The sequence below is a fragment of the Corvus moneduloides genome, chromosome 5 (genome assembly GCF_009650955.1).
Source record: "Corvus moneduloides isolate bCorMon1 chromosome 5, bCorMon1.pri, whole genome shotgun sequence".
Taxonomy (NCBI): domain Eukaryota; kingdom Metazoa; phylum Chordata; class Aves; order Passeriformes; family Corvidae; genus Corvus; species Corvus moneduloides.
In genome coordinates this window covers 41,126,135-41,153,533 of record NC_045480.1, presented here as the reverse complement: position 1 = coordinate 41,153,533, position 27,399 = coordinate 41,126,135, and the positions used below count along the sequence as shown (strand labels likewise).

At 44.6% G+C, this 27,399-nt stretch overlaps 3 protein-coding genes across 3 annotated transcripts in view; 2 read left to right on the top strand and 1 right to left on the bottom strand.

Moving 5' to 3' along the window:
• The first annotated feature begins 3,427 nt into the window (after positions 1–3,427).
• On the top strand, positions 3,428–8,277 carry LOC116444236 (alcohol dehydrogenase 1). Its single transcript, XM_032109450.1, has 9 exons — positions 3,428–3,607; positions 4,524–4,625; positions 4,830–4,971; positions 5,940–6,027; positions 6,140–6,359; positions 6,491–6,751; positions 7,032–7,167; positions 7,472–7,610; positions 8,029–8,277. The coding sequence occupies exons 1-9, from the start codon at positions 3,590–3,592 to the stop codon at positions 8,051–8,053; spliced, it is 1,131 nt and encodes a 376-aa protein (XP_031965341.1). The 5' UTR covers positions 3,428–3,589; the 3' UTR covers positions 8,054–8,277.
• Positions 8,278–16,361: 8,084 nt separating this feature from the next.
• On the top strand, positions 16,362–25,975 carry LOC116444601 (alcohol dehydrogenase class-3). The gene is made up of 9 exons (XM_032110153.1): positions 16,362–16,465; positions 19,218–19,319; positions 20,229–20,370; positions 20,987–21,074; positions 21,880–22,099; positions 22,609–22,869; positions 23,581–23,716; positions 24,565–24,703; positions 25,672–25,975. The coding sequence occupies exons 1-9, from the start codon at positions 16,454–16,456 to the stop codon at positions 25,694–25,696; spliced, it is 1,125 nt and encodes a 374-aa protein (XP_031966044.1). The 5' UTR covers positions 16,362–16,453; the 3' UTR covers positions 25,697–25,975.
• The window catches only part of METAP1 (methionyl aminopeptidase 1), a 31,083-nt gene continuing 28,402 nt past the window's right edge, over positions 24,719–27,399 (bottom strand). The window contains exon 12 of the mRNA XM_032110152.1: positions 24,719–26,459. The gene's annotated coding sequence lies outside the window, so the exon portion shown is untranslated. The remainder of the gene's footprint in view (positions 26,460–27,399) is intronic.

Below are 27,399 nucleotides of genomic sequence, written 5' to 3'. Positions count from 1 at the left end.
CTTAAGAAGCTTGACATGCCTCTGTGATCCACAGTTCAGAACGAACAAACCCTGGAAAAGCTCTCTTGCTGCCGGCTTTCGGACAGGTAACTGGGGGCCTGTGGTGCGCCCCAGGGGGCTGGGCCAGGCCCTGCTCGGCGCGGCCCGGCCGGGTTGGCCGCGGCGCAGCTTGGCTGAGATCTCAGCCGCTTCTGCTCGCTGGACACCCGGCACAGCCCCTCAGTGCGGCCAGGAGACAGCCGCCCCAGAGTCTCGTGGCCCTGTTCCATCCGTGGCCCTGCTCTGTGCAGGCAGCCCCGCGGCTCGGCCAGCCCCTCCCAGTGCAGCTGCTGAAATAAAACGCTACACCGAAATGAGCTCCGGCCGCCACCCGGCAGAAATTACGTGACCAACAGCAATAAGAGAATTCCAGCTGCGGGGCCCGGGTGAGATTAACCCTTTTAGTGTTGTAAGTTTCCTCCAGAACAGATGAAGCCTGCAGACATCAATCCTCTCCCAAGTGAAAAGAAATGGACGGGTGAGGGCACGTGAAGAAAACACCATAAAGACACCAAATCAGTGAAGAAGCGTAGTGGTTTGGTCCAAAATACTCATTACTGTTTATCTTCTGCGAGATGAGAATTTGGAGAAATGCAAAGCAGGCACCAAACTTCAAAGAATATAAAGAAGTTTATTAACAGACCTAAAAGAAGAAGAAAAAAAAAAATTATACCACCTTCAGAACTCTCCTCCTCCGCCCACCTTCCTCCCTTCTTCCACTGGCAATGGAAAAAGACAACCCTTAAGATGTTCAGTCTGTTTACCACTTCCATAATAACCTTGTTCAGTCCATTTAGAAAGAGAAGTCTCTTCCTGCTCGTGCTATGAAAACATTATCACAACGAGACAGCCGCCCACTTCCAAATATTGTTCAGTCCATTTAGGAAGAGGAGTCTCTCTGCCTGCGTGTGAGTCCCTTCCCCCGACTTGCAGCTTTTCCCGCAACTGCTTTTGAGGGTCCACTCTTGAAGTTTTTTGGGGTACAATTTTAAGGTCGAGCCGTTCAGGAACAAAAACAGAGGCCCTTCTCCTTCCCTGGGAGCAAAGGGTCCTCCTCATCTTCATTGTTAGGACTATCTCTGGGAGCATCTCTAGGAACTGAGGTTTTCTCCTTTCCCATTTGGAGCAAAAGTCCTTATCTGGTCCATCTCTCTCTGTCCAAACTTCTCATGAAATTACAGCTGCGTCAGCATCTGCCTATCTCAGCACAGGTGCTTTTGCTTACAAGCTGAACACTCCACCCCCCATATCTTCATGAAATTACAACAGGATACTCGGACATATCATAGCTTCACAACAGAATTTCAGCTTTAAGCATCTCCTCTCTCTCTTCCCTCAGGTTTTCAGCTCTTCACAGCAATAAAAGGGTTAATCTCACCTCGGCCTTGCAGCTTTGCAGCTGGAATGTTGAATTTTTCTTATCGCAGTGGAGAGGGGGGAGAGCCGAGCCGCTCCGGCTGCCCACGGCAAAGCAGTGGGGGGGGGTTCCACGGATGGAACAGGTCCATCGACCCAGGATGGCCGTGGCCCGGCCTGGCCTGGTCAGAGCAGGGCCTGGCCGGGCCCGCTGGCCCCCACTCGGGCCCCGCAGCCACCTGTCCCAGCGCCGGAAACGAGAGAGAGCTTGGGGGGAAGTTTGTCTATTCTTAAATGTGGATCACAGAGGCGGTCACAAATTTAAGTGGCTTAAAGAATTGTCCATATTCAAACTGGCCAGCTGATAGGTTCTGTCAGGTCCCAGAGGAAACTGTAAGCACCCCTTAGCAAGGACATCCCTTCTGGGATGATGCTTGCTAACCTATGACAAGAAGGAAGAGCTGAAACCCCACAAGAGGAGAAAGAGGAGATGCTTCAAACCTAGAAGCTGAAACTCTATTGTCAAGCTATGGTGATGGACTACGATACACCAGAGTACCCATTGTAATTTCATAAAAGCATGGGGGGTGGAATGTTCAAACTGCAATTGTGAGCAAAAGTATCTGTGCTGAAACAAGCAAATGTTGAAGTAACTGTGATTTGATGAGAAGCTTGAACATGCAGAGATGAAAGTGATGAGGACCCTTGCTCCCAGGGAAGAAGATGACCTCTGTTCCTAGAGATGAAGATGCTCCCACAGATAAGTGAAGAGAACCTTTGTTTCTGAACAGCTCAACCTTAAAATGGTACCCCATTAGCTCAAGATTGGACTCTCGAAATCAGTTGTGGGAAAAGCTGTAAGTCGAGGGAAGGGACTCTCACATGCCAGCAGAGAACCAACCCGGGCGGCTGTCTCACTGTGACATTGAAGCCATGAGAGAACTGTTTCTTGTGGAGATGTCTCCATAGCATGAGCAAGAGAGACTCCTCTCCCTAAGTGAACTGAAAAAGATTATTATAGAGGTGGTAAACTGACTGAAAAAATCTCAAGGGTTGTCTTTTTACATTGTCAGTGGGAGAAGGGAGAAAGGTGGGGGGAAGAGAAGTGTTCTAAAGGTTTAGTCTGACTCTTACTTTTTTTCTTTCTTTTAGTTCTGTTAATAAACTTCTTTATATTCTTTTAAGTTTTGTGCCTGCTTTGCTTTCTCCTAATTCTTATCTCACAGAAGGAAAATAAGTAAGTAATGGATATTTTGAACCAAACCATTACACTTGGTGTTTCTGCCCAGTTAACGAACTGAACCCACTACACAACTCCAAGTCCTGCAGCTGCTACCGACCTTCCCCCTCAGCCCATGAAACAGGGTTGGGACACTCGGTAGTGAGCACCAACAGAAATCTCTGTGGGCAGTCCCTGAACACATAAACATGGAGCATCTTCCCAAACACAGAAGCAGTTCCCAAACACACAGTGCTCATCTTAGCCTGGTCCTCCAACAAGCTCTTGCTCATCCTGTCTCCCCTACACATCACCTTGTTCAATGCCTCAGCAGAACACAGCTCTGAGGGAACCTGAAGAGCCCAGAGAGAATGAAGCCACTCACAAATCTGGTTACACAGGAGTGAAGCAAATGTGTCCTTGGAAAAAAAATCTCCTTCTGACACATTCTGCCCTTGCTGCTCTGGTGAAAATAACTGCAATACCATAGACAGTAAAGCTGAAACCCAGGAGGACATGTGGGTTTGTCCACCACACCACGTCTTCACTGCCTTTGGTTCTGTTATTTTTTTTTTTAATTTTTAATCCCTTTGCAAATATTGTGGTGTGAATGGCCACCAGGTCAAGTGCTCCAATACGGCAAAAAGGGGACTCTGAGGAAACCCCAGTAGTGACGCAAGTCTCCTCCCTCCACATCTGCCAGAAGCAATTGGAGGGAAAAAAAGTCTTTCTGAGCTCTCTGAGCTTTTCAGGCAGGGAGGGCAGAGAACAGCCCAAGGGCAGGGTCACTGATAAAAGCCTCCCTGGAGGACTTCAGCCCCCATCCATCTCCCTGTCGATATCCAGCTCCTCCCCTCAGCACCCCCTGAGCTCCTGAGAATCCAGCATCCGACACACATTAACCAGTGCAACACAGGGCAGTGGCAGCTTCCCTCCAGCCTGCCACAGCGACGGACACAGCTCTGCTAAGACCACATGGCCACTGCGGGAAAAGTAAGGACATCGCATTTCCCATCTCCCTTTCCCTCCTGGGTGCCCTGCTCTTGGCAAAATCCTCTGCAAAAGGCTCAGCCTGCACGCCACTCTGTATGCCCTCTTTCCTCCAGCCTTACTCCCCCAGCTCTTCCAAATCCCCGTGAGTTTCACCAGCTTCTGCTTTCAGACAACTGCACGTGGCCATACCTGCAGTAGGTAGTGCGTTCCCCCTCTGTCCTGCCCAGCTGCTCAGGAGACAAAATATGGAATTGTGTTGCTCTGAAAAACACCCTCCTGCTCAATCCCACTCTCTGCTCCTGCTCTGGCAGCAAACATGGCTCTTCAGTGGTGCCCTCTTCAGCCACTCACCTCCTCCACTCAGCCTTGGCCACGGCAATACCCTTTTCAAGTTGCAAGCTACATTTTGCTGATGTCAAACTGCTTTCAGTTAAACAGGGAAGGGTTTGAGCGATGTCACACGCAAATCAAGCCTTGGTAAAGGGAAAAGAATTATCGAGTTGCCAATCAGATGGGGACAATTCCATAACCACTCTCACTCACCTTCAGACCAGTGTCTTACAAGGCTGACATCAAAGCTCTCCATAGACATTTCCACTAGGTAGGGTCCACAGTCCCGATGAGAGCACAATCTGGCCAGTAACATATGGCGATGTTATGAAAAATCCACAAAAGCTATCACAACCCAATAATTTTCCAAGGCTATACCTGATACTCTTTGGGTGATAAACCACAAATGGGGTTTCCTCAGACCTTAAACTAGGCCAGTGTTTATTCAACATCACTTGCTTTCAGGTGCAGCTGAGGATCACCAAGTTTGAACACCTGGGGTTCAGGTGATTGCAGGATGACTTCCCCCAATTGTGTGCTAAAGGCAAATGTTCCCATGCAATGTAATCCTCTCGGTTGCTTCCAGGTTATCAGGTGCAGAGCTGCTGTTGCCTGGGCTCCGGGAAAACCACTCTCTGTTGAGGAGGTGGAAGTTGCACCCCCAAAGGCAGGGGAAGTCCGGATCAAGGTAAAAACACATTTCAATAATTTTTTCTCCCTTGTGGGAGTTGCACTTCTTGCGGCTGTACCTTGAATACAACTCAGAGATCTGTGTCCACCCATGGGCCTTAACCGTCCAGAGTAGTTCTGTGGAAAATCCTTCCACAAACTGAGATAAACAGAGGCTGTACTATTTTTAAAAACCACCATTTACTCTTTCTTCTCCAAACAGATTGTGGCCACAGGCATCTGTCACACAGATGAACACATTTTGACAGGTTCCTTTCCTAATGTGGAATTCCCAGTTATCCCAGGCCACGAAGGAGCTGGGATTGTGGAAAGCATTGGAGAAGGAGTGACCTCTGTGAAACCAGGTAACCAACACACACTCAAACGCACACCCAGGATTCAGGACTCAAAGCTCTGCCAGGCGCTCAGAAACTTCTCCCTGCTCCTGAGTCAGTGGTTCAAAACCTGACTGCACACTCATTGCACTGGACTCTCATGTCCACTTTCCCAATCTGTTCCTCATGTACACGAGTGGGGCCTAGAGCATTTCATCCTCACGGGGAAAGCAGAGGGTTCATGGTAGGTGTTCCAGTTTGGACAAATTTAGAAATATATCCTCTGAGAGAAGGCACAACCACCCCTCCCCCACCAGGTTCGGGAAAAAAAAAAATTTTCCTCGAAGGAAAGTGAAGGAAATAAAACTATTTATTTAACAAACACACAGGAAAGGAAAATAATGCTAAATAAAAAAATCTGTCGCTGTGGAAAAAAAACCTGGGAAAGTGTTAGAGTCCTCCCTTTGGTCTACTCAGAGCTGGGGCTTGGCCCAGGGCCAGGCCCTCTGTGCCCAGTGGAAAGTCCTCCCAATGTGCTCTGATGTTAAAGCAATCAAGCAGTCCAGTAGAAAAGGGGAAAAATCCAAAATTCCAGGGAAGGAAAAATTCAACTCTCAGTCTCTCTCCGGAGAAAAAGCAGCTGAACCACTGGCCAAAAAGCTGTTCGGGGAGCAGCAAGCCGGGTGCTTCCTCCCTCCCCTGCCGAAGCTGGGAAAACCAATTGCTATCTGTGTGTGACCTTGAACAAGCTGCAAAATGCTTTGAAAAAGTTTTGCTCAGTTTTTTCCTTCCCCCTCTCAGGCTCAGTTTAGAGGCATAGAAAGGCACAAAAACTAATTTCGGGGCATAGGCAGCGATATGGGATACACACCATAAGGTCACCCCAAGACAGTAAGTTGCTGCCATCAGAAAGCTCAGGAGGGGTGGGTGATTCAACAGGCAATGCCCTTAGGGCCTGCTGAGCAAAAGGCACCTAAGAGAGATCCAATTTCTTGCAGGAGACAAAGTCATCCCACTCTGCGTGCCTCAGTGTGGGAAATGCAGCTTCTGCCTAAATCCCGAATCCAACTTCTGCCAGAAGTGCCAGTGAGTTTGCTTTCCCTTTCCCTACACCTACATGGGATTGACTTCATGAAAAGTCTGAAACCCCCATCAGTGCTTTACACAAAGAAATGTGAATACTTGCATCTCCCCGCAGTATCTCTGAACCACAAAACCTGCTGCCTGACAAGACCAGCCGCTTCTCTTGCAAAGGGAAGCAGATCCACCACTTCATGTGGGTCAGCACCTTTGCAGAATACACCGTGGTCCCAGAGTACTCCGTTGCCAAGATAGATGCTGCAGCACCTCTGGACAAAGTCTGCTTGTTTGGCTGTGGATTTTCCACAGGCTACGGGGCCGCCATCAACACAGCCAAGGTTGGTATTCAGGCGTGTTTAGCACCCCATGGCCACCCTTGCAACCCTATCAATCCTGTGCAAAAGAAACCTTCCCCTCCTCCTCTTGCTCCTCTTCCCACTGGAGACTCACAGGGCCCCATGCTGTGCAGGTAAAACCAGGCTCCACCTGTGCCGTCTTCGGCCTCGGAGGAGTTGGCCTCTCTGTTGTCATGGGCTGCAAGGAGGCTGGAGCTTCCCGCATCATTGCCGTGGACATCAACAAGGACAAGTTTGCCAAGGCCAAGGAGCTGGGAGCCACCGACTGCATCAACCCTCGAGACTTCAAGAAGCCCATCCAGGAGGTGCTCACTGAGATGACCGGGCATGGCGTGGACTATTCCTTTGAGGTCACCGGGCATGCGGACACCATGGTAGGTGACACTTTCAGCACCTGTCCTCCCTCCCACATCATCACAGGCTCCTCTTGGGACACCATGGGAAGTTCCTTGCCTGCTGCCAGCACTGCTGGGCACATCGTTGTGAGACAAAACAGTGTACAAGTCTTAAAAGAGGCGCCAGGCTCTCCAGGTCTGCTCCACAAGGGGGGATGTGTTTTCAGATTACCAGGGAGGGGCAGAAGACTGCACAAAAAGAACACTTTCCTAACCAACTCATCAGGGCTCTCTCTAATTCACCTCTCTGTCCCATCAGATTGCTGCCTTGGCTTCCTGCAATATGAGCACTGGTGTCTGTGTGATGGTTGGGGTACTGAATTCTGGTTCAGAGATTTCCATTGATCCCATGCTTCTGCTGACTGGGCGTACTTGGAAGGGGACTGTGCTGGGAGGTATAAGACTTATGAAAACATTTCAAATATTTCAGCTTTTCTTTTCATGGTGGTTGACAAATCATAGTAAAGAGGGTTTTCAAGTAAAAGACAACTTAAGAGGAGCACTGCATTTCCACCAGATTAAACATTAGCATTACACATGAAAATAAACCTCTGCTTCTTTCACACGGGACCTCACTCATCCAAAAGAGCAGAAGGTCTCTCACAAGGGACTGGCACCAGTCCTGACCCTCACTGTAACACTACCTTACCAAAACAGCCTTTCTCCCATTATTCATGCAGCCGTTTCTCCTGTTTCTAGGCTGGAAGATGAGAGAATGCCTCCCCAAATTAGTTTCCAGCTATTTGGAGAAGAAATTCAATTCAGACTTGCTGATCACACACACGCTGCCATTCGCTAGAGTGAACGAGGGATTTGAGTTGTTACGTGCAGGCAAAAGGTGAGACCCTGGCCAGCAGGAGCCAGGTTCAGCAAACCTGAACACCTCCTCCTAAAATTCCAACAGGCAGAGCATGCAACACTGGCTTCCCAAAGAGCACCTGAGCCTTTGAGGAAGCAGGGCCTCACAGCTGAGCGTTGGCAAGATCTGCCATAGCCCAGAGGGAAGAGGCCACATTCAGCACAGGGAACCCTCCTGCTCATGGTTCAGCTCGGCACAGATCCAGTGGCCTTATCCCCTGAGGGGTTCCCCTCAGCAAGGATCTGAAGGCTGCCCCGCTGCTGCACATCTCGTGCAGCTCCGTTAGGAAGAGGCTGGATGACAAAGAAGGTGGCCAGGGGGCCCCAGGCACACCTGCCTGCCCCACTGAGCCTGCTCCTGAGCTGCAGCAAACCCTCCCTTCCCTTCCACTTTTCAGCATCCGCAGTGTCCTGCTCTTCTGAAGGACACAGTTGTGGGAAGCTGAGCAGAGGGATTGGTGCAGCAGATGCTCTCCTGGCCCAGGCCCTTCTCAACCAGCACCTCACCTTGTGGGGCACAAGGAGACAAGAATGAGGAACTCACCTGTGCTGGTGCTGCTGCTGATCCTCCTGTGCCTGGACAAGACCCAGAAGGATGTCTCTCCCAAGAAAACACTTTCACTAATAAAGGTTTTCCATCAAACTCATCCCATGCAGTGCACTCAATCAACAGAGACTCCAGGGCCTTGGGACGATTGGTTGATGGATCAGGAACACAGGAAGTGATTTCCTTGATCCTATCAGTAACAAGCAATTATACTGGGAGGAATAGGCAGATCCATCAGGTCAATGCATGGCTCCGAGGCTGGTGTAAGCAAAAAAATGTTGGGTTTTTTGAATGTGGAATGATCTATTCAATACCTGGTCTACTGACACCTGACGGGATGAGCCTTTCTCAGAAGGGAAAAGGAGTTCTAGCACAGGAGCTAGCAGGGCTCTTTGACAGAACTTTAGTCTGGAAAGGGGAAAGGGAAAATACAAGGCTGGCCAGTGATGAACAGTGGGATTGTGCACCAAAACTTGAGGCAAGGAGCACTAATGGGATCACTCAATCTGCTGCACAAGTCTTGGCTACAAAGTACCACACGTGGAAACATTTCTGTAACAATGAAGGCAGCTTGAGGAACAAACAATGATGACCTGGAAGCTTTTGCCCAGTCCCAGAGACTTGATATCATTGGCATAAGTGAAACCTGGTGGGTGGGACAAGTCCTGTCACTGAAGTTGGATGGTTACAGGCTCTCCAGGAGGCAAAGGCAGGGCTGAAGAGGCAGGGGGGTGCCACTATATGTAATAGAATAGGTTGGAATGTATGGAGCTCTCAGTTGGCAAAGGCACAGTTAAAAGCCTCTGGGTGAGAGTCAAGGGGCAAACAAATATTATGTGGATGTCACTGTGGCTGTCACTGCAGACCTATGGACAGGACGATGATGCCAATCAATTATTCTTTGAGTAACTAAGGGACGCATCCAAGTCGACTGCCCTTGTCCTTATGGGGGACTTCAATTTGCCAGACACTAACTGGGAGCATCACACAGATGGTACAACCCAGGTCAAAAGACTCCTAAGAAACATGGATGACAGCTCTAGGGAACCAACTCAGAAAGATGCTGTCCTTCCTTGACCTGCTGCGTGTCAACAGAGAGGATCTCGTGCGCACAGTGGCTGGTGGCCGTCTTGGCCCCATCTCAGCTGGGTGAATGCTGCAGCCCCACCCAAAGCCCAGAAGGGAACCCACCCCTGCTGCTGCTCTCTGGTCTTGCTCTCAGGACCACAATGTGTTTTGCTACAATGAAATTATCCCAATGCAAAACCTGTCACTCCAACATCTTTCATTTAAGCAGGAGGATTTCTTATCACTTTGCTTTGCATCATTTTCTCCTAATTTTTCCTGCTTTGATTCACGTTTGTCCTCTTTAGATCCTGATCTTAGACTGGTGGCTTTTCTCATGGTCTAGTTTTGATCTTGGAACAACCTCAGAGAAATTTACAGACTGGAACTGGGAAGAGACATTACATGTGCATTTATGTCCCACCACACAAATGTGGGTGCTAGAGGTGCTATACCTAGGCTGTCAGAAACTACAAAGCAAAATTCCTCCTTACATTGCAGAGTGAAATTCTGTAGGAGATACTACGATCACAGCTGGTCTGGCAATGAAATTCGTTCTGAGCACAAGTTGAGATATTCCATCATTCTGTGATAGCAGGCACTGAAAATCAGCCTTTTTTTTTAGAGTCCTGTTCTCTATTTTAACATTTTTTTCCCTCAGCCATTCTCCTTCATTAGGGTGAACAGAATCAATTGTTCATTTTAACAGACCTTTATCAGTATTTTTGTTATATCTCTGCTATGTGCAATATATCAAGGTGGATCTAACTCTCACTTTCCTTACCTCATTTGCCTCATTCTGCTATCCTTTTCTAGGAGCTACACAATATTTCTGTCCTAATGGAAATCCAAGCAACAGGGCATCTTGTAGAATAGCAAATTATTAGTCCTGCTAACAAATGCAAAGCCACACCTGCTAGGATATGATCTAGTTTGTTCTTCACAGTGGAATGCCAAAATCTTCTCTGAAACAGGTGCCAGTTACACTCTGGACAACTATTTAATGCTGAGCCATTAATAAAGTCATTAAAGCCTGCCTTTGTCTTTTAATTAAAAATTATTGAAGCCTTGGAACTGCTGCAGGCAGGGGAAAAGATAAGATTTGTGCTTAGCCCTCATAAGTGAATTTCAGAGTCTATTCCACAGAGATTTCTGTCAAATATTCTTCCATTTTTCCACCTCTTTGATATAGACAGCAAACAACCCAAACATAAACAGAGGGACAGAAAACTGACTACCAAGATGCAGACAGACACCTTGAGGTCTGTGCCTGTCTGTACAAACATCTGAACATCTGACTTCACAGATCAGCTCTTGAAACTCGTAAAATACATGAATACATACAGCAAGTCAGGATAGAATACATGAATACGTACAGCAAGCCATATTCTAGAAAGTAGATAGACAGGATCTGCCATTAAAAAGTTAATCATTAAATCCATGCCTGCTGACATACAAGTTTGATCTTATTTTCTCTCTACTACATGGATAAGAAAAAAAAACAACCACCACCTCATGTCTGAAATATACACAAAGCTGCACAGTGACAGGATGTCACTATCAACTCCCTGCAACAGGTACATACATTTTGAATGTTTTGCAGAGGTGCCAGCCTTCCGTGGCACTTCACAACTGCAAGCAGGGCAGACAGCAATTCTGAAATCTATGTTGTCTTCACATCAACGGTGGCTGTGCAAGTTTGATGGACTAGAGCATCACATACATGTCTTGAGGAGAAATAGTAGTACACATTGGAAAGATGTTTCTACAACTGTTGTACGGGTTATACACTCAACAGCGGATACTAGACATGTCCTAAGCACCATGAGATACCAGTACATGTAGCACATTTATGTCCTTCTGTGTGAGATGAAATCATAAGCCATAGGAATGGAATGCTGTCTAGGAAGCAGGTTACAAGAATGAGGCACTCACCTGTGCTGTTGTCTCTGCTGGTCCGTCTGTGCCTGGACAAGGCATAGAAGGATGTCTCTCCCAAGAAAACACTTTTACTAACAAAGAGTTTCTGTCAACCTCATCCCATACAGGGCATTCAATCAGCAGAGGTCCCACAGGACAGGAGGTGCTCCCCCTCCCCCTACAGGCCCTGCCACCACACCCTTGGTCTCAGCGGTGACCAACAGCCTTTGCCCGTCCACTGCTGCTGCCTCCCACGTTCACCCTCCTCAGTGAGCTGGGCCCTCTCCTCTCTGGCCCCATCTCAGCTGGATGAGTGCTGCAGCCTCAAGCACAGCCCAGCAGGGAAACCACCCCTGCTGCTCTGAAGTCTGTTATATAAAGCAGTAGATAACTTTCTTATTATGATGTAACACTTTACAGCATACATGGATGTGGTTTCATTTTGGCAAACGCTCTTGTACTTTTAATATATTTTCAGCACCAAGTCCCACAGAGTATTACAGTACAACTCTGAAAAATCTTCCCCCAAAGAACAGGATTGTCACTCAAAGATGGTCATTCTGCTAAACAGATCCTTCTTTCAGTGCTGAACTATGATGCCTTTTGACCTCTTTTGAGTGACTTTTATCCCAGCCCACAGCCCTTTGAACCTCTGGATACCCCTCAGCACAATCAGCAATTACACAGAATATCATGAGCACACAAATGAGTTATCAAAGGTAAACAAATCCCATCCTGTCTGCCAATTTTTAGTAACTTCTGCACATATCACTCTGCCATGACATAAAAGTAGTTAGCTATAATTCTCTTAACTACTTTTTAAACATAAGACAATAAAAGTGCCGGTAATGAGTTAACACCAAAATAATTTAATAAATGTTAATTAATTGAGTTCCAGCACTTCCTTGCTAAGAAAACTCTGAGAAGTTCCTTCCAATAAACAATGTTTCCCTAATACTGCATATACATCTGCACAGTCTTAATTTTATACAAGTGACAAGTCTCAAAAAAAGTAATCAATTTGCCAAATATCTGTCTAATAAATATAAACACATAAATGAATCTGTGTGGGATTGGAACAAAAAATAATATTCCTTTTTGGAAAAAATCTAAACCTAGATGAAAAAAAAAATGATGACAATAAAAAAGCTCTGCCTACAGTAAATGATAATTTGCACTTTACCAATTATTTTGAACTGTTGCTACGTGGAAAACTGTGTAAGCCCTTCTGAGCACTGAGGAGCTCTCCACTATAACAGGGCCACCTGGTGGTCACCTGTCCCTGCTCTCCAGGCAGGCTGCCTGGGATCTCGGAGATCCTCCTGCCCCTTTGACAACATTTACTAACTGGGCAGGACTTCAAATTCAGCAGATAATTAGAGAGCTCCTCAAACTCTGCTTAATTCCTAAAATATCACTTGTTTCGCAGCTGGTCAAATAATTACATTTGAAAGCAAAGACATTTCTACAAACCAGAAGAAAATGCTGCCAAAGTGCAAAGAAGGAGGTGCCAGCATAAACCTTTCTCCACTTTCGTCTTTCAGATTTCCCTTGCATAGGTAGTTCAATACTAACATATTAAAATCAGCACATATTAGATCAGCTTTTTGTGTTTTATTTGGTTTTCAATGAATGCAGATACCTTAGAATTTAATCACAAAACTCCCCAAATTACTTATTTCCATATCTAAAATACTAAAAATCTTTCAGTATCCCAGCTTCATGTGTCTCTACTACAAAACTGTCATGGTCACTTTCACACTTATTTTGATTACATCAAATTTGTTTTGAAAAGTTATTTTACTCTAGTATACTTTAGAATTATACTAGGATTAATTAGTGAAATTATTCCTAAAGTTTTTCCTGTGGAACTAACCATTTCTTGAATTACTGGAAAATATTTAAATTTATATTTATGTTTACAAAACCAGAATATTTTAATTACCTAAGAATTATCCAAAGAAATACAAACAAGCTTTGAGCATTTTTGGACATAATCTCAAGCTGCTTCAGGTCAGGTTTTGGTTGGACATTAGGAGGAATTTCTTCACAGAAGGAGTGATTAAACATTGGAATGGATTGCCCAGGGAAGTGGTGGAGCTACCATCTCTGGAGGTGTTTATGGAAAGACTGGAAGTGGCACTCAGTGCCATGATCTGGTTACACATGGTGGTGTTCGGTCAAAGCTTGGACTCAATGATCTGGGAGGTCTTTTCCAACCTAATTGATTCTGTGATTCTGAATTAAAACAATTTTGATTTTTTAAATGTTTCCATTTTTAACCAGCTATATTTATACTTTATAAAAATTAATTGATGCTAACTTGAAGAATGACGAGATTTTCTAGCATTTTTTTATGCTAAGCAAGTATTATCCTCCAGTACTTCACAGGAAAATGTGGGAAACTTAAATCAGAATTCAAAAGGATGGTTTTGAGAGCAATGCCCCACAAAAAGAGGGTTATACTCAAGCATCCACTGCTGTAACTAGTGCATAGGTTATCCCAGCTTTAACAGGGTTGCTCTAATGAAATATTTCTATCAAAACTACTGCTTTTATTTGGAAAAGTTATAGTATTAATAGGAGGAAAATTACCTGTGAGTCAATCTAGGATCATATTTGCTTGGAGAAAACAAACCAGGAAACATTTGTATGAATGCATTTCAGTTTTGCCTCTGGGTAGACTCGTCAGTCTGCTCCAGCATCCCTGTGCCTTGCCAATCTGTTCACCAGCGTGTGAGGTTGCAGCCAGCAGTTCCAGTGCCAAACCACCAGCTCCTCATTCTGATGGAGGCATACAGCCAGCTTCTGTCACTGGCACTCAGGCTGCTTCAGGATGGGCACCCTGGCAGATCACTCGCATCTTCATTCAGCATACACTGCCTGCCAAGCTTGCAAGTGATTTCTTGCCCCACACTTGTGCTTCGAAGTTAAACTAAGGTACAGAAAAATGCTCACTAAAAAACTAATGCCTCCAGGGTAGGCACAATAGTACAATTAAAAAAAAAAAAAAAAAAAGGTAATACAGATCCCTAGTTGTTTTGGACTTTGTCTCCCCTCACATGCTCACAGTGCTTCCAAGCTCTCCTCTTTTCCCAACCTAAATTGATGTTCCCAATTAACACGTAACACCTGCTAGAACAACACCAAAACCAACCCAATGTAAAATCCAGAGCAGCAATGGAAGTCCTCACCTACAGAACTTATGTACATAAACCTGAAACATGTGACAAAGACTAGATAGTTCAGTCAAGAGCGCGGAGTGGTAACTTGATTTACTTGCATGGTGCTCAGAACAGAAAGAAAGTTGCAAAACCACTTACCATGTCCAGAGGCTTCCAGAAGTACACAGCAACACTGGAGGCAGCATCAGAAAACTTCAAGGGAAGGGAAGATGAAAAAATAAACAATCCCTTTAGTCTCTGAAATTGGAAAACGAGTGTTAAAGAGGTCTGGTTTATGTGTCTGTCCCTTTGTCTACCAGAATCAGTGCCTGCAATGGCCAGGATGTCAAATACTGAAGAAGTGGAGCATCTGTGGAGTTTAGCTAAACATAAACTGTTTGGAGACTTTTTGGAAGCACTGACAATCCAGGGGCGGCCAAGAGCATGAAATTCACAGGAGATGTTGGCAGAGCTGAATTTAACCAAGGAAATGGACAAGGCCTGCTTTGATTTCAGCAATAAGGTGTGAAACCTATATAGCACCCTCACTGGCCAAATTACCTTCCAGCTCTGTGTCAGCTTTCCTGACCCTACAGATTTAGTTTGTCATTTTAGTTTTGTTATTAAATGTTATGTTACTTTTATGTTATTTACTAAATGCCATAGTTGCTTATGTCATGTTATTAATTTTCCACGTGCTGGTGCTGTTGTCCATCTGTGGTATTTGCTAAGCTTTTGTTAGAGTATCACTGGAAAATAAAAGTTCCCTTTCTTACTGAGGGGGACTTAGTTATACCCTGCAGTTCCTCAGGCACCAGCACCTCTCATGGAAAATCTCAATGGCTCATGGCAGCACTGTTCCCCTCAACTTACACAATCATGTCTGCAGACCTCACAAGAAGCCCTTCCTACCCTGCCTGGAGAAAAAAGGTTTTTCAGAAAATGAAACATCACAAGCAGGTTAATGATCCCATCGAAAGGAATGAGATAGATTTGTCTTTACAAACAAACTGTGGGTTTGCTGATAGGTAAAGATAGACACTGAGAGATGAAAGAAGCAATAGGAAGAACCATAAATTTCATAGGAAAAGAAAAAGGGGGCTATACATTAGAAGGGTGTCTGTATTAGGCGATTTGGGGAGTCTGTACCTCTCAAGTACCTCAGCCAATGGGGAAAGACAGAGGGAAATGCAGCCGAGAAATTAGGATAAAAAGGAAGCTGCGTCCTCTAACAATTTGAGAGACCCCAGGGGAATACCCCATGGCCTCTCCCTTTATTCGAATAAAGTAACAGGACTCCTCTGTCTCCGTTTTGGATGCAAACCTCTAGTGTTTGTGCATTAATTTTCCTGACACCATCTTGTAGCAATGGCCCCTTTGCTTCAAAGGCCGCCAGATGGAATGTCAAGAGGGCCAGTCAAAACTTCCATCCTGCTGCAGATCCCTTCACCTACCCTGGCAGGGAGCTGACTTCACCCAGTCTGAAGCACTCTGTCGCCCAGTAAAACCTCCACCACTGCAGTTTAGCCAGCGAAGAACAGATTCAGGCACCAAGGACATGCTCTGAAGACACGGTCAGCTTTCCCCTGTGTCCAGGTGAGACACAGGCGGTACCAAGCACCTCCAGAACGGGAAGCAGGGCGGGATTCCCCCGCATGGGGAAGGCCGGCCCATGCAGGCGCTGCCGCAGCCCTCAGCGAGCGGCGCAGAGGAGGCCGTGGCATCCCGCTAGTTGGGAAGGAATCTGGGCAACCTGGTGCCGGTAGGAACAGGCCCATCAGCCTGGACAGCGGGCCTGCTCCCTCGGAGGTACAGTAAAGTCCATCTCCCTGCCGGACTAAAGGGGCCGGGATGGAAGACGCTGGTGCAGCCCTCAGCAGCCACTAACCCAGCCGCACCGCAAGGCAACACTGCGGGCGCCCTCAGGAAACACAGAGACCTTGGCCCGCACCGCAGTCTGCGGGAAGAAAAGCGCTATAAAACGCTCGTGACCGACCCAGCGCGCCCCCACCCTGCGAGGGCGAGAGGGAAGAAAGAGGCAGCGCCTTCACCCGCCCCTGAGAGAGAGGCGGTGGAGAAGGAGGCGGGCTCCCCGTCCGCTTCCGGAGGCAGCCGCGGCCGTGCGCGATGGCGAGCGGGGTGAGCGTTTGCGTCGCGCGGTGGGAATGTCGCCGGGCGCGCGCGGCGGGAAGATCGCTCGGGGGCGGGCGGAGCGTCCCGCACCGGGCAGATGAGGCGGGCGAGCCCTCCTTGCCCTGCTGTGCCCTCCCTGCCGGGTTCCGGGGGCTGCCTGGCGCCGGGGCCGCGGGCCGGGGCCGCCGTGGCCGCTCCCGTCCCAGCGCTGGCGAGAGCCGGGGTGCGAGGGTTGTCCGGGCGTCTCCGCGCTCGTGCCCCACGACTGTGAGGCGTGCGGCGGAGTCGGTGCCGCTTCTTAGGCGTGGGAGGCTCCCGCTGTGAGTATTTGCGGGACTGGGAAAGAAAACACACGCGTTTGCTCCCCGCCGTGTGTTGTACTCGACCCCCATGCGCGTTCTGTGGGCTGCGTTCCGGCCACTCCTGGGTCGCGGCCGTGGAGGAACAAGCAGAAGACCTGGAGCTTGCGTGGCTTCCTGTGGGCTTCGGCCAGGTGCGACCGAATCGGCGTGAAGGAAGGGGTGAAAAAGGGGCCTTCCTGCCTGCTCAGAAAGCCATTGCCTGGCACGTTTGCTGCATTACTTTAAGAACAGCGCTATAGTCCAGACCTTCTGCCAATATTGCTCTGAATTCTGCACAGGCGGTCAGTGCCCGGGGCCCCAGAGAGCTCGGTGGGCGCTTGGCCGGACGCTGAAGGCTGCTCCAGGCTGGCACTGGGTTTGGAACAGCTTCTCTCACTGCCCAGAGCTCGGTTTCATCCCGACTGAGATAGCTGATCATGTACATAGCCACAAGGAACCCAAGAGATGTGCTCCTGTGCTAGTATCGTAACAGAGGAAATGAAGAACTGCTGGAAGTTGGTGTTTTGGGTTTTTTTCCAGTTGTTGGCTTCAAGGTTTTCAGCAATGCAACAGCACAAAGCTTTGAATAATTAGAAGGCAGAAGAAGATGGGGCTTTCCTTATGCCCACTCTGAATAGTCCAGGAGCCTTTGTGGCTGTGTGAACTGAATCAGAAATTACTATTTCAAAATGTGCTTTCAGATGTGTACTGTTAGTTTTAGATAATCAGAATTTATCCTGTAAGGAGATATTTTTTCTCCTCTCTGTCTTTAAATTTGTGTTTAACTAAGCTTGTGGAAATCACATTTCAGGAATGCGCAATCTCCTGTGCAAGAACAAGTGATGACCTGATGAGGGGACAGATTGAAAACCAGTAAATTATTTACTGAGTGATGGCTCCTCTTGCACTTTGTGCTTTGAATTTAGATTTTCTGGCAAAATCTTTGGTAGATTTAGAGATTACGACCAATGGCTCACACGGTGATTCCACAGTTAGTTACTATGGCACATTCCATGCATTTTTGTAATATTTACCCTGGTATTAAAAAGCAGGGCAAGGAGATTTCATAGTTCTAGTTTGGGGCGTTTCTGTCTAATTTAGATCCCTGCTGGCTGTTGGAACAGGTACCTGTTTTCTGTTACAAAGCTTTTAGGGTCTGTAGTATTTATTTTCCCGAGTTTAAGCCAAGGTAAGCATCTGAAGATCTGCTATTACAGGTACCATGAAGATTTTAACTGGCTCTGGCAAAGTCTGATACTGTTTACAACAGAAATACTACAGAAAGGCATAAATTAGCCATTCTTTTCTCCTGATCACAGGTGATGAATCAGACTTGGCAAGCTCAACAGGTGGTCTTGGCACTGCTTTTTCTTCCAGAAAGTGAAATTTCTAAAAGGCTGGGTGACTGTACGTCTGGTCTTGGAAATTTGCATTAATCCTCTTTCAAGCATTCCATGGGAACACCACAGCTATTTTGAACACACAAAATGTCATTTTCTTCTATTGGTTTATATTTCTGATAGCAATGGCTTAGACCTTGTCATCTTCGTAAAGCCAACCTCTAAGGGTAATCCAGATGCTTATCCTTTCAGTAGCTGAAGCTGCTCTAGGTTGTATGGCTATAATGCCTGCTGATTTTTTAAGTCAGTTGTGCATATGTACCTGTTAATAGGGTTTACAGATCCAGAAATCCTCCTCTTTCATCCAGGCTCTGCACTGTTCAGATTGAAAAGCTTCCTGGGATGTTTAGGTGTGGATGCAGAGCAGGATGTGTCATGGTGTTGAGAGCAGTGAATGAAGACTTGTTAACAGTGATCCCTGAGGCCACTGCAGAGGTGTCAGTGCTTAGGAACTCGCTGCCAGGAGCCTTAAAGCAAAGTTCCTCTTGTCCCTCTGCAGCATTGGAGGGCTCTGCATGTGAGCTGCACACATGCATTTCCTTGCCAGAATCCTACTCGGAAACCATCCTGATAAGGAACAGGAAATTCACTCTTGATGTGGGTCTCCACAGTTTCCTTTCTGAACTTGCCAACTTGAAACACTATGCTTAATGAACATATCTGAAATGAATGGCAATCTCTGGTTTTAAACTCCCATTTTTATTATGCAACCTTTCCATTCATGTTGCTCACTTCACTGCATCGTGTCTCCTAAGCACTCCCAGGCTTATTATATTTTTTGCTCAGTAAGAGAATGACATCCAAATTTGAGATCTTGGCTTACTCATTATTGTTTAGCTTCCTGAAAGCAAATGTGGGGCAATTAAACCTTTGTGTTGAAATTATGAATTTTAGATCTGGGATTCTTTCCAAAAGCCAGTAGTGCTTCTTTTATTTTCTCACTTGGCTGAACAAGAATTATTGAGTGAACCATACAACAGATGTCCTCTTTTTGTTGTTGTTGGTTTTGTCTTTTAGGTTATTAAATGCAAGGCTGCTGTTGCCTGGGAGGCAGGTAAACCTCTCTCTATTGAGGAAGTGGAGGTTGCTCCACCAAAAGCTCATGAAGTTCGTATCAAGGTAATTACATAAATTCTTATCTATATGTTTTCTATTTTGGGAGACTGAATATTAAAGATGAACGGTTTGTTTGCCAACAGAAGAAATGTTGAATAGATATCATTAGTTCATTAGTATCTCAGCTGGCTTTACAGAAAATAAAATTACAGTATTTAGATCTTCTGTTTATGAAAAACACTTAGTTTCTACTAGTCTCACTTCATAGTCTGGTCTGAGGATAATGGCTAAACTTGGGGATTAATTCCAGTTGTTACAGACCAAGTTCCCACAAAATGTCTGAACTGAGAACATGTTTATCATGTTTGAAGGAAAGCAATTTGTCATTTGTGGCAGCTGTGTAACATGCTGGATTTTACATCAGTCAGGTCATAAGTTACTGCTTGCTGAGCTGGGATTGGTCTTGGATTCCCTATATCCAAGTTTCTGATTTCATCAGGACTTCAGTAGCCTGTATCTGCCAAAAAGCATACATTGATGTGAAACATTTTTCTGTAGAAAGGATTTCTGCATGGTGCTGAAGACCTAAATTGGATTTATGCAGTACTGACAGTTCTGCATGGTCTCTCTGGTAATTTTACCTCTGCGTCTTAACTTACTTCAAATCTGACATGCTAACCTACTTTGAGATGACTTGGAGCACCAATTTCTAGCTATAGGAAACAACATGTCATCTTTTACCCCTTTCAGTGTCACATTTTGGTTGACAGAAATTATAAAATGTACTATCATGACTTTGCTTTTTCAAAGTACAAGTGCCTTGCCAGGAGTTGAAAGTATATTGCCCATATCCCAAATGCTGCCAGAACTTTGACCTGGCAATTGTTCTGAATTTCTGACCAAAGGGAATTATTTACATCTGTGCTACTATTCTGTTCTTCAGGGTGTCTCAGATTATGTATTTCTTCACAGATAGTTGCCACTGCTGTCTGTCACACTGATGCCTATACTCTGAGTGGTGCTGATCCTGAAGGATGTTTCCCTGTGATCTTGGGACACGAAGGAGCAGGAATTGTAGAGAGTGTTGGGGAAGGAGTAACAAAAGTAAAGAAGGGTAAGAAAATACCTTACAAGTTTTCTGCCTTCCTTGACAGTGTTACTTTATTTGAAGACCCGCTGTCAAATTGGGCCACTCAAATGCAATATTGTACGAGTTAATACAATGTTTTATTTTGGGGTGTATGCCTGTGTAGATTTCTATGGCCTGTGAGACACAACACTGATCTATTCAATGAGCTCTTGATTTAAAACTTGAAAGAGCCCAGAATACCAATTTTTTTACTTTAAATTGGATCAATGTGTAGTTAGAAGAGGGTTGGGGGATTATATTTTTTTTCAAATTATAGTTTTTGTCTGTTAGTTTAATTAAAAGGCTTAAAGTGTTTAATCATGTTGTTCACTGTTGATTTGGGGTGGTTTTGTTCTATAGTAACATTGCTACTTGTTCTGGAACGATGAATTTTGGATGGGCTGTCTGCTCAGCCAGGATTAAAGTGGTTTATCTAGCACTCTATAATACCACTGTGTACCATACAGAGCTTTTACTACGCAAAGGTTTTAAGTGAACACAAGCTCACATAAAAACAATGACAATCAAGTAACTTCATTTTTTTTTTTCAGAATGCCTTGCTTGACTCAATGACTAGACACAGAATGTTTTTTTTTCTTAGGGGACACTGTTATCCCTCTATACATCCCCCAGTGTGGAGAGTGCAAGTTCTGTAAGAATCCTAAAACAAACCTGTGCCAGAAGATAAGGTCTGTTGGACTTTTTTTTTTTTTTTGACACACTACAGCATTTGTTCAATGTATACCTGCTGTAGTTATCAAAAGTAATTGACAGAAGTTTTATTTGAAGAATAAATCTGTTGATGCATCATTTAATGACTTGGAAAGTATGTGTTTCAGGAGTCAGTTATGCAATTTTTTTTCCATTCTTCCTTAAAATTTCTTTCCTTCCCTTAAATAAAACTGTTTCTCTCTTTTCATATATGTTAAGGTGCAGACTGCTACCTTGTGTCCACAGGTTTGAAAACATAAATGCTCTGACTCTGTATTTAATCCATACTTAAGAGAAGCACTTCAGAGAATTTAGCTCTTGGGAGCAAACACCAAAGCTTTCAAGTGGTACAGACGGCTCCTTTCTTCCTTAATACCTGCTTCCCACATAAATTTGCAGCTCTTATTCTGGAAAAAAGTCTCCCAAACTCAAAAAAAAAAAAAGCCCCAGTGATATAACTGACAGGTGCTATTCAAGGGGAAGGCACTGAAGGAGGCCAAGACAGTGGTGGTGTACTGTGGCACAAGCACTTAGCATTGGTAGCTAACAAAGTCAACATGTTAATATTAACTCCATTTCTTTCAGTGCTTCCATGAAGTAATTAACAGCATGAAGTTTTAGGAGTTTAGCATCTCATTTATGTGAACTCCTGCGTTTATTGAAATGGTCCAAATATAAAGGTGCAATTATGCAACTGCCTCTCTGTGCTGCTTAGTGAATTCTGTCTAGTGAGACTATTTGCTGCTTAAGACTCTGACTGCACTTTCCTGTCTTTGCCTCAAGAATTACTCAAGGGAAAGGAGTCATGCCTGATGGTACCAGCAGATTCACCTGCAAGGGAAAGCAGATTTACCACTTCATGGGGACCAGCACCTTCTCTGAGTACACTGTGGTGGCTGATATCTCCGTAGCCAAGATAGACGCTGCAGCGCCTCTGGACAAAGTGTGCCTGCTGGGCTGTGGCATCTCCACGGGCTATGGGGCTGCTGTCAACACTGCTAAGGTAAAGGCTGTGCTTGTGGTACACACAGCTTAGGGACCACAGCAGGACTGTAAACGTGATGTACCAAATCTGTATTTCTTCTTCCTCTGCAACTGATGAAGTTTAGCTAAGAATTTCTTAACTTCCCCATAAGAAGCAGATCAGGTCACAAGAACCTGTTTCCCTCTGGAAGAAATTCAGGTGGACTATTCTGCATCCCTTTTGATACCAGCTATATATAAATTACTTTCCCAGTTCATTTGCTGCAAGTCATTCTGATAATCTGAAGCTCAGGGTGACACAGGTGGTAGGTGAGTGGGCATGAGTCTTCAGGCAAAAGAAAAAGCTTAGTACCTAAAGAGCTTTTTGGATTAAATTTATATATAGTTTCCTTTATCTATAAAATCTTATAGCCATATATATTTGCTTCCATTTTTTCCTTTATTACAGACTCCTTAACCTACATTTCCTCCTCATGTGGAAAAGGATGAATTTTTGTCTGCTGCTCATGACTCCATTCTTACTCCTAGGTGGAGCCTGGCTCGACGTGTGCTGTGTTTGGTTTGGGAGGAGTTGGGCTGGCAGTTATCATGGGCTGCAAAATAGCAGGAGCATCCCGGATCATTGGCATTGACATTAACAAGGATAAGTATGCCAAAGCCAAAGAATTTGGAGCTACTGAGTGCATCAGCCCTCAAGACTCCAAGAAGTCCATCCAGGAGGTGCTGGTTGAGATGACTGATGGTGGTGTGGACTACTCTTTTGAGTGCATTGGGAATGTGGGAGTCATGGTGAGTGCTTGACCAACAGGAGCATATACAGGGAGGACCAGCTCAGCTAAATAGCAAGAGCAGCTGCTTTCTTAACACAGAACATGCTAGACTCATTAATTTTTTTTCATAGTAATGATAACTGCTATGACTAAAAAAGACAATTTACACTCAATCCTAATTATGTAATGAAAGCAGCTGCTACTTCTTGGGTTGAAAATGGCACTTTAAAATGTTTTTTCCTTAACTGGACTTTTTTGAGATCCTGAGTTTCTTTATGGTGACAGTTAAAAAATTAACAAAACTCACATAAAATATATTGTGCAGTGAACAGTAAACTCTCAGGGATCAGTCAGTATTTCCCTAATTTCTCACGGTGAATTTCACCTTTGGAAATGCAGACGTATTGCTGAATGTAAGGCTAGGTTTTCAGGAATTACAGTAGCATTCCTAACTGTCAGTAGTATGGTATGTGATTACAGTTTATCCCAACTCTCAGTGGGAGTTCAGAGTGACTTCTTTGAAAGCCAGATAGGATATAAAAAGTGCAGAGTGAACCTTTAACGCATAAAGAATCTGAACCAATGGAAAATATAATGTAATTTTCAGTGTATTTACTGTTCCTTAAATGCTGATGTGGTGACTCATTAATTGGGGAAAGGAAGTGCTACCTGTCCAGGCAGCATAAACCTTAGCAATAACCACTCTGCTTTGTCCTGTCTGTCCATGAAGAGGGCTGCCTTGGAAGCCTGCCACAAAGGCTGGGGAGTCAGTGTGATAGTTGGAGTAGCTGCTGCTGGCCAGGAGATCTCCACACGGCCATTCCAGCTGGTAACTGGGCGGACATGGAAAGGAACTGCGTTTGGAGGTAACTCTCTCTTGGTATGGGGATAAAAATAATTTACTGTGGGCTAAAGCTGGGAAGAACACACCACCTCAGTTTTGCTTGTGCAAGAGATGTACTATTGACAGACGATTCATAAATGCTGTGTTGACTTTTAAGATACAGACTTTTAAAATCTGTTATTCCTACGGACAGGGTACAGATTAACACATAGGTACGATATCTAACGTATTTTGAAGAGAGAATATATCTGTATGCTATTCAGTACTAAAGGGAGACTGCTTTATCACCAAGTGAAGGTTTGGTTCAGTTTGATCCAGTGAAAGGACCTATTCTTTGGGGAGATTCGAACTCACATCAGTGTGTTTGTGTTGCTTAACCACTCAAGCAAATTGTGGGGCCAACATGATAACGTGCTGTAAAGACCTTTAAAATAAAAAGGTAACAAGTGCTTGATACACGTTTTCTGCTGTCAACTCAAAAACACATTGAGTTCTTTTTCTGGGGAATTCAGTAATTGCTGAAGTTGATGGAAGTATTCAGACTTTCGAGTTATTACACTGCTCTTTGTCCAAGCAAGACAAAACTTATGGGGTTGGGTTATAAAGATACATAGGGGGCCTGATAGAGATGTCTTGTGTATACTTTCCTAGGTGAGGGCTGCTACTATGTTGAATGCTGGAACAGCTAGTGAAAGATTTGTGCTTTGGATAATGTGTGCTTTTGCCAGACCTCCGTGGGAGGGACAAACGTGTCACTTGCTTCTGTTCCTTTTCATATTGATCATACAAGTGCCTGTGTAAGGGTTCTATTTTTAATTTTCTGAGATGGGTGGAAAAGGGAAAAAACAAGGCATATTTTCTTTCTTTCAGGCTGGAAGAGTGTAGACAATGTACCCAAACTGGTGACTGAATACATGTCCAAAAAGATCAAGGTTGATGAATTTGTGACTCACACGCTGCCTTTTGACAAAATTAATGAGGCTTTTGAGCTGATGCATTCAGGAAAAAGGTAATGTTCACAATATTGAAAGGTAAAGAAGACATTTCTTGATCAGACACTGTCAAAGTACAGGTTCCCTGCCCACTGTCATGTTTTAAACAGGGAAGCTAAAGGGTGACGTATACCACATGCATTGATTCTGATACAAACACACTTCTCTGAGCTTCCAGGCATGTGCCAAAACACAGGCACACAGTAAAAAGCAAGCAACAGTGTACAAGACAAATACACACAGATGTAAAGCTGATAAAGGGGACAGGACAGTCTCAGGCATTCACCATTGCTAGAACATTCTTCCTTATAAAAAGGAATGTAAAGAGACTGAAGATTACATATTCGGTAATATTTAGGTTCCTCTGCAGATATACAATTAGTTATGAGCATTATCTCCAGAAACCACCATGGGCTTTGTATTTGATCTCAGTCTACATCTATCTCTTGTATATAACTTTGGAGGAAGTACTAACTTTATCTGCTTTAGCTCATATGTATTCTGTTTTGGATTAATCAGTTGGCTGTCACTGCATTTGTTACAATTGGAAACACTGCATTTATGCAAATTTCATCCAGCAGTTATCCCCTGTCCCAATTAGAAACTTGGGTATCGTTTCAGTGCTTTATTCATACATGAGCATGTCCTAGGAAACTAATACTGAAAGCTACCTAACATTTTCCAAACAGACAAAAGGGGAAATGCCTGTTAATATTACTGCTCCTGATCAATCTTGGCTAGCTACTGAAAACTGACACCTAATTCAAAAAAGTGTCCATTTGGAGTTTATTTTACTGGAGGAGAGATGAAAAAACCCCAAAGATAACAAGCATTCTCCTGGACTTTTAGTAAATATTATAGGCATAAGCATGATGTCACTCTTACAAAAGAAAGAAGTTAAAATATGTCTCAGCAATGAAAGGGAGGGGAGAGAGAGTGAGAAAATTGACTTCTTGGTAATTTTTATTTTCTTCTCTATTTTAAGCATTCGAACTGTCCTAAAATTTTAGAGCCAAGTGTGGACCTTCTAACTGGCCAGCAACATGGTAACTGCCTTTTTGTAATGGAATTTTTGATAGAAGATAGAATCAAGCAACTGAAAACTCACTGGGACTAGGAAGACCGTGTATTTTAGGGTGAGCATTCTGGGTATTAAATAATAAAAAACTGTTTACCACTAAATAGCATAACAGAATTAGTCCTGATTATGGAACTTGTTTCTATAATCATTCTTCAAATTCAATAGTGGCAAACTCAATCTGGTTAATAAAAGCTTATTTCTAAACCCATTCTTGGAATTACTGAGCATTAAGAGTGATTGCTATCTTACTTGTTCTGCTCTAGTGATTTTACAGTGTGTATGTGACAGAGTGTTCAGCAGAGTCTACAGCAAATGATGTGGGATTCACTGCAGAAGGCACAGCTAAGCACAGGGCTGAGAAGCAGCATCCATTTGCTGCAACTGTGCTGAGAAAGTAGCCAGAACTTGTCAAGTTTCTGAGGCTATTCTAGGACTACAGTGGATTGCAGCATCCAGCTCAACACTGAAGCCAACTATAGAGCAGATACTTCAGTGTTCAGATGGATCCATGTTCGGGGTGGTCCGTGTTCTGCCTTATTTCCCATTTGTCTCATTGACAAGGCCTCTTGTAAAGATCATGGCATAGACTCCTCTTGTCACTTGCTCTAGTAGAGTCTTCCAAGGCTTCAGTAGGACAGCTTTCCCATTTCCTTAAACTTACTGGCAAATGAAGCAAGACTTTGCCGCCAACACTGCAAAAACAAACAGCGTGGGATTGTTACCTCTACATGATCATGCCATTGAAGCAGGCACTATTACTGTTACAGCAAGTCTGCTCTTGAGGGGTGTAGGGGAACAGGAAAGAGCATTGTCTGATGATGGCTTCAGGATTTTCTGAGATTTTTTTTGTTGGAGGGGGAGGGGTTGTGTCTCAATTTTGGAGTTGCAGGTTTTCTTAACTCTAGGTGAAGTGATCTGACTGGAAAAAATTCTTTTTGTATTGAAACCTGTAACCAGTGCCTCACATCCAGAAAAACACAGAGAAAGAGCAGAAATCAGACTGCAACGCAGAGGCAGAAAGACTAGCCAGTTAAAAGAAAAGTTAGATACATAAAAACTCAGTGTTTTTCAGTCAACCAAGGACACTGATGAAGTGAGAAGTTTCATGTTTTAAAGAATCCTGGTCAAAACAACTGTTACGGAGAACACAGAATGCAAACAGTAATCTTATTAGAAGAAATTCCCTCTCACCACTAAAAATTACCCCAAGCCACTGCTATACAACTGGGACAATTGCATCTTTTCCATCTGTCATTAAAAAGATGCCTAGGGCATTCTGAAAATAGTTGGGGTACTGCATTTTTAACTTTGTTTCAGACAGTAAAGAACAAATATGAATGTTATAAGAATTCAATTTTGAGCATCAGGAGGAACTAAAAACTGAATTTGTACAAAGAAAGTGAGCCCTTTAGCCCAGCAGTGAAGTGATTCTCAGTAGCTTGTAGCTCGAGGAAGGCTGGCTGAACATCAGAAAATTCAGTAGAAAACTTGCTGCTAAGCTGTTCCACTGAGAGTACGCCATAATTACAAAATGGTATCAATACAATACTAACTAACCTGGCAAACCACCCCCCAGCTGGATGTAACAGATTTAAAATACACTGGAACAGCTGCTCCTCTATGCTGCACAGA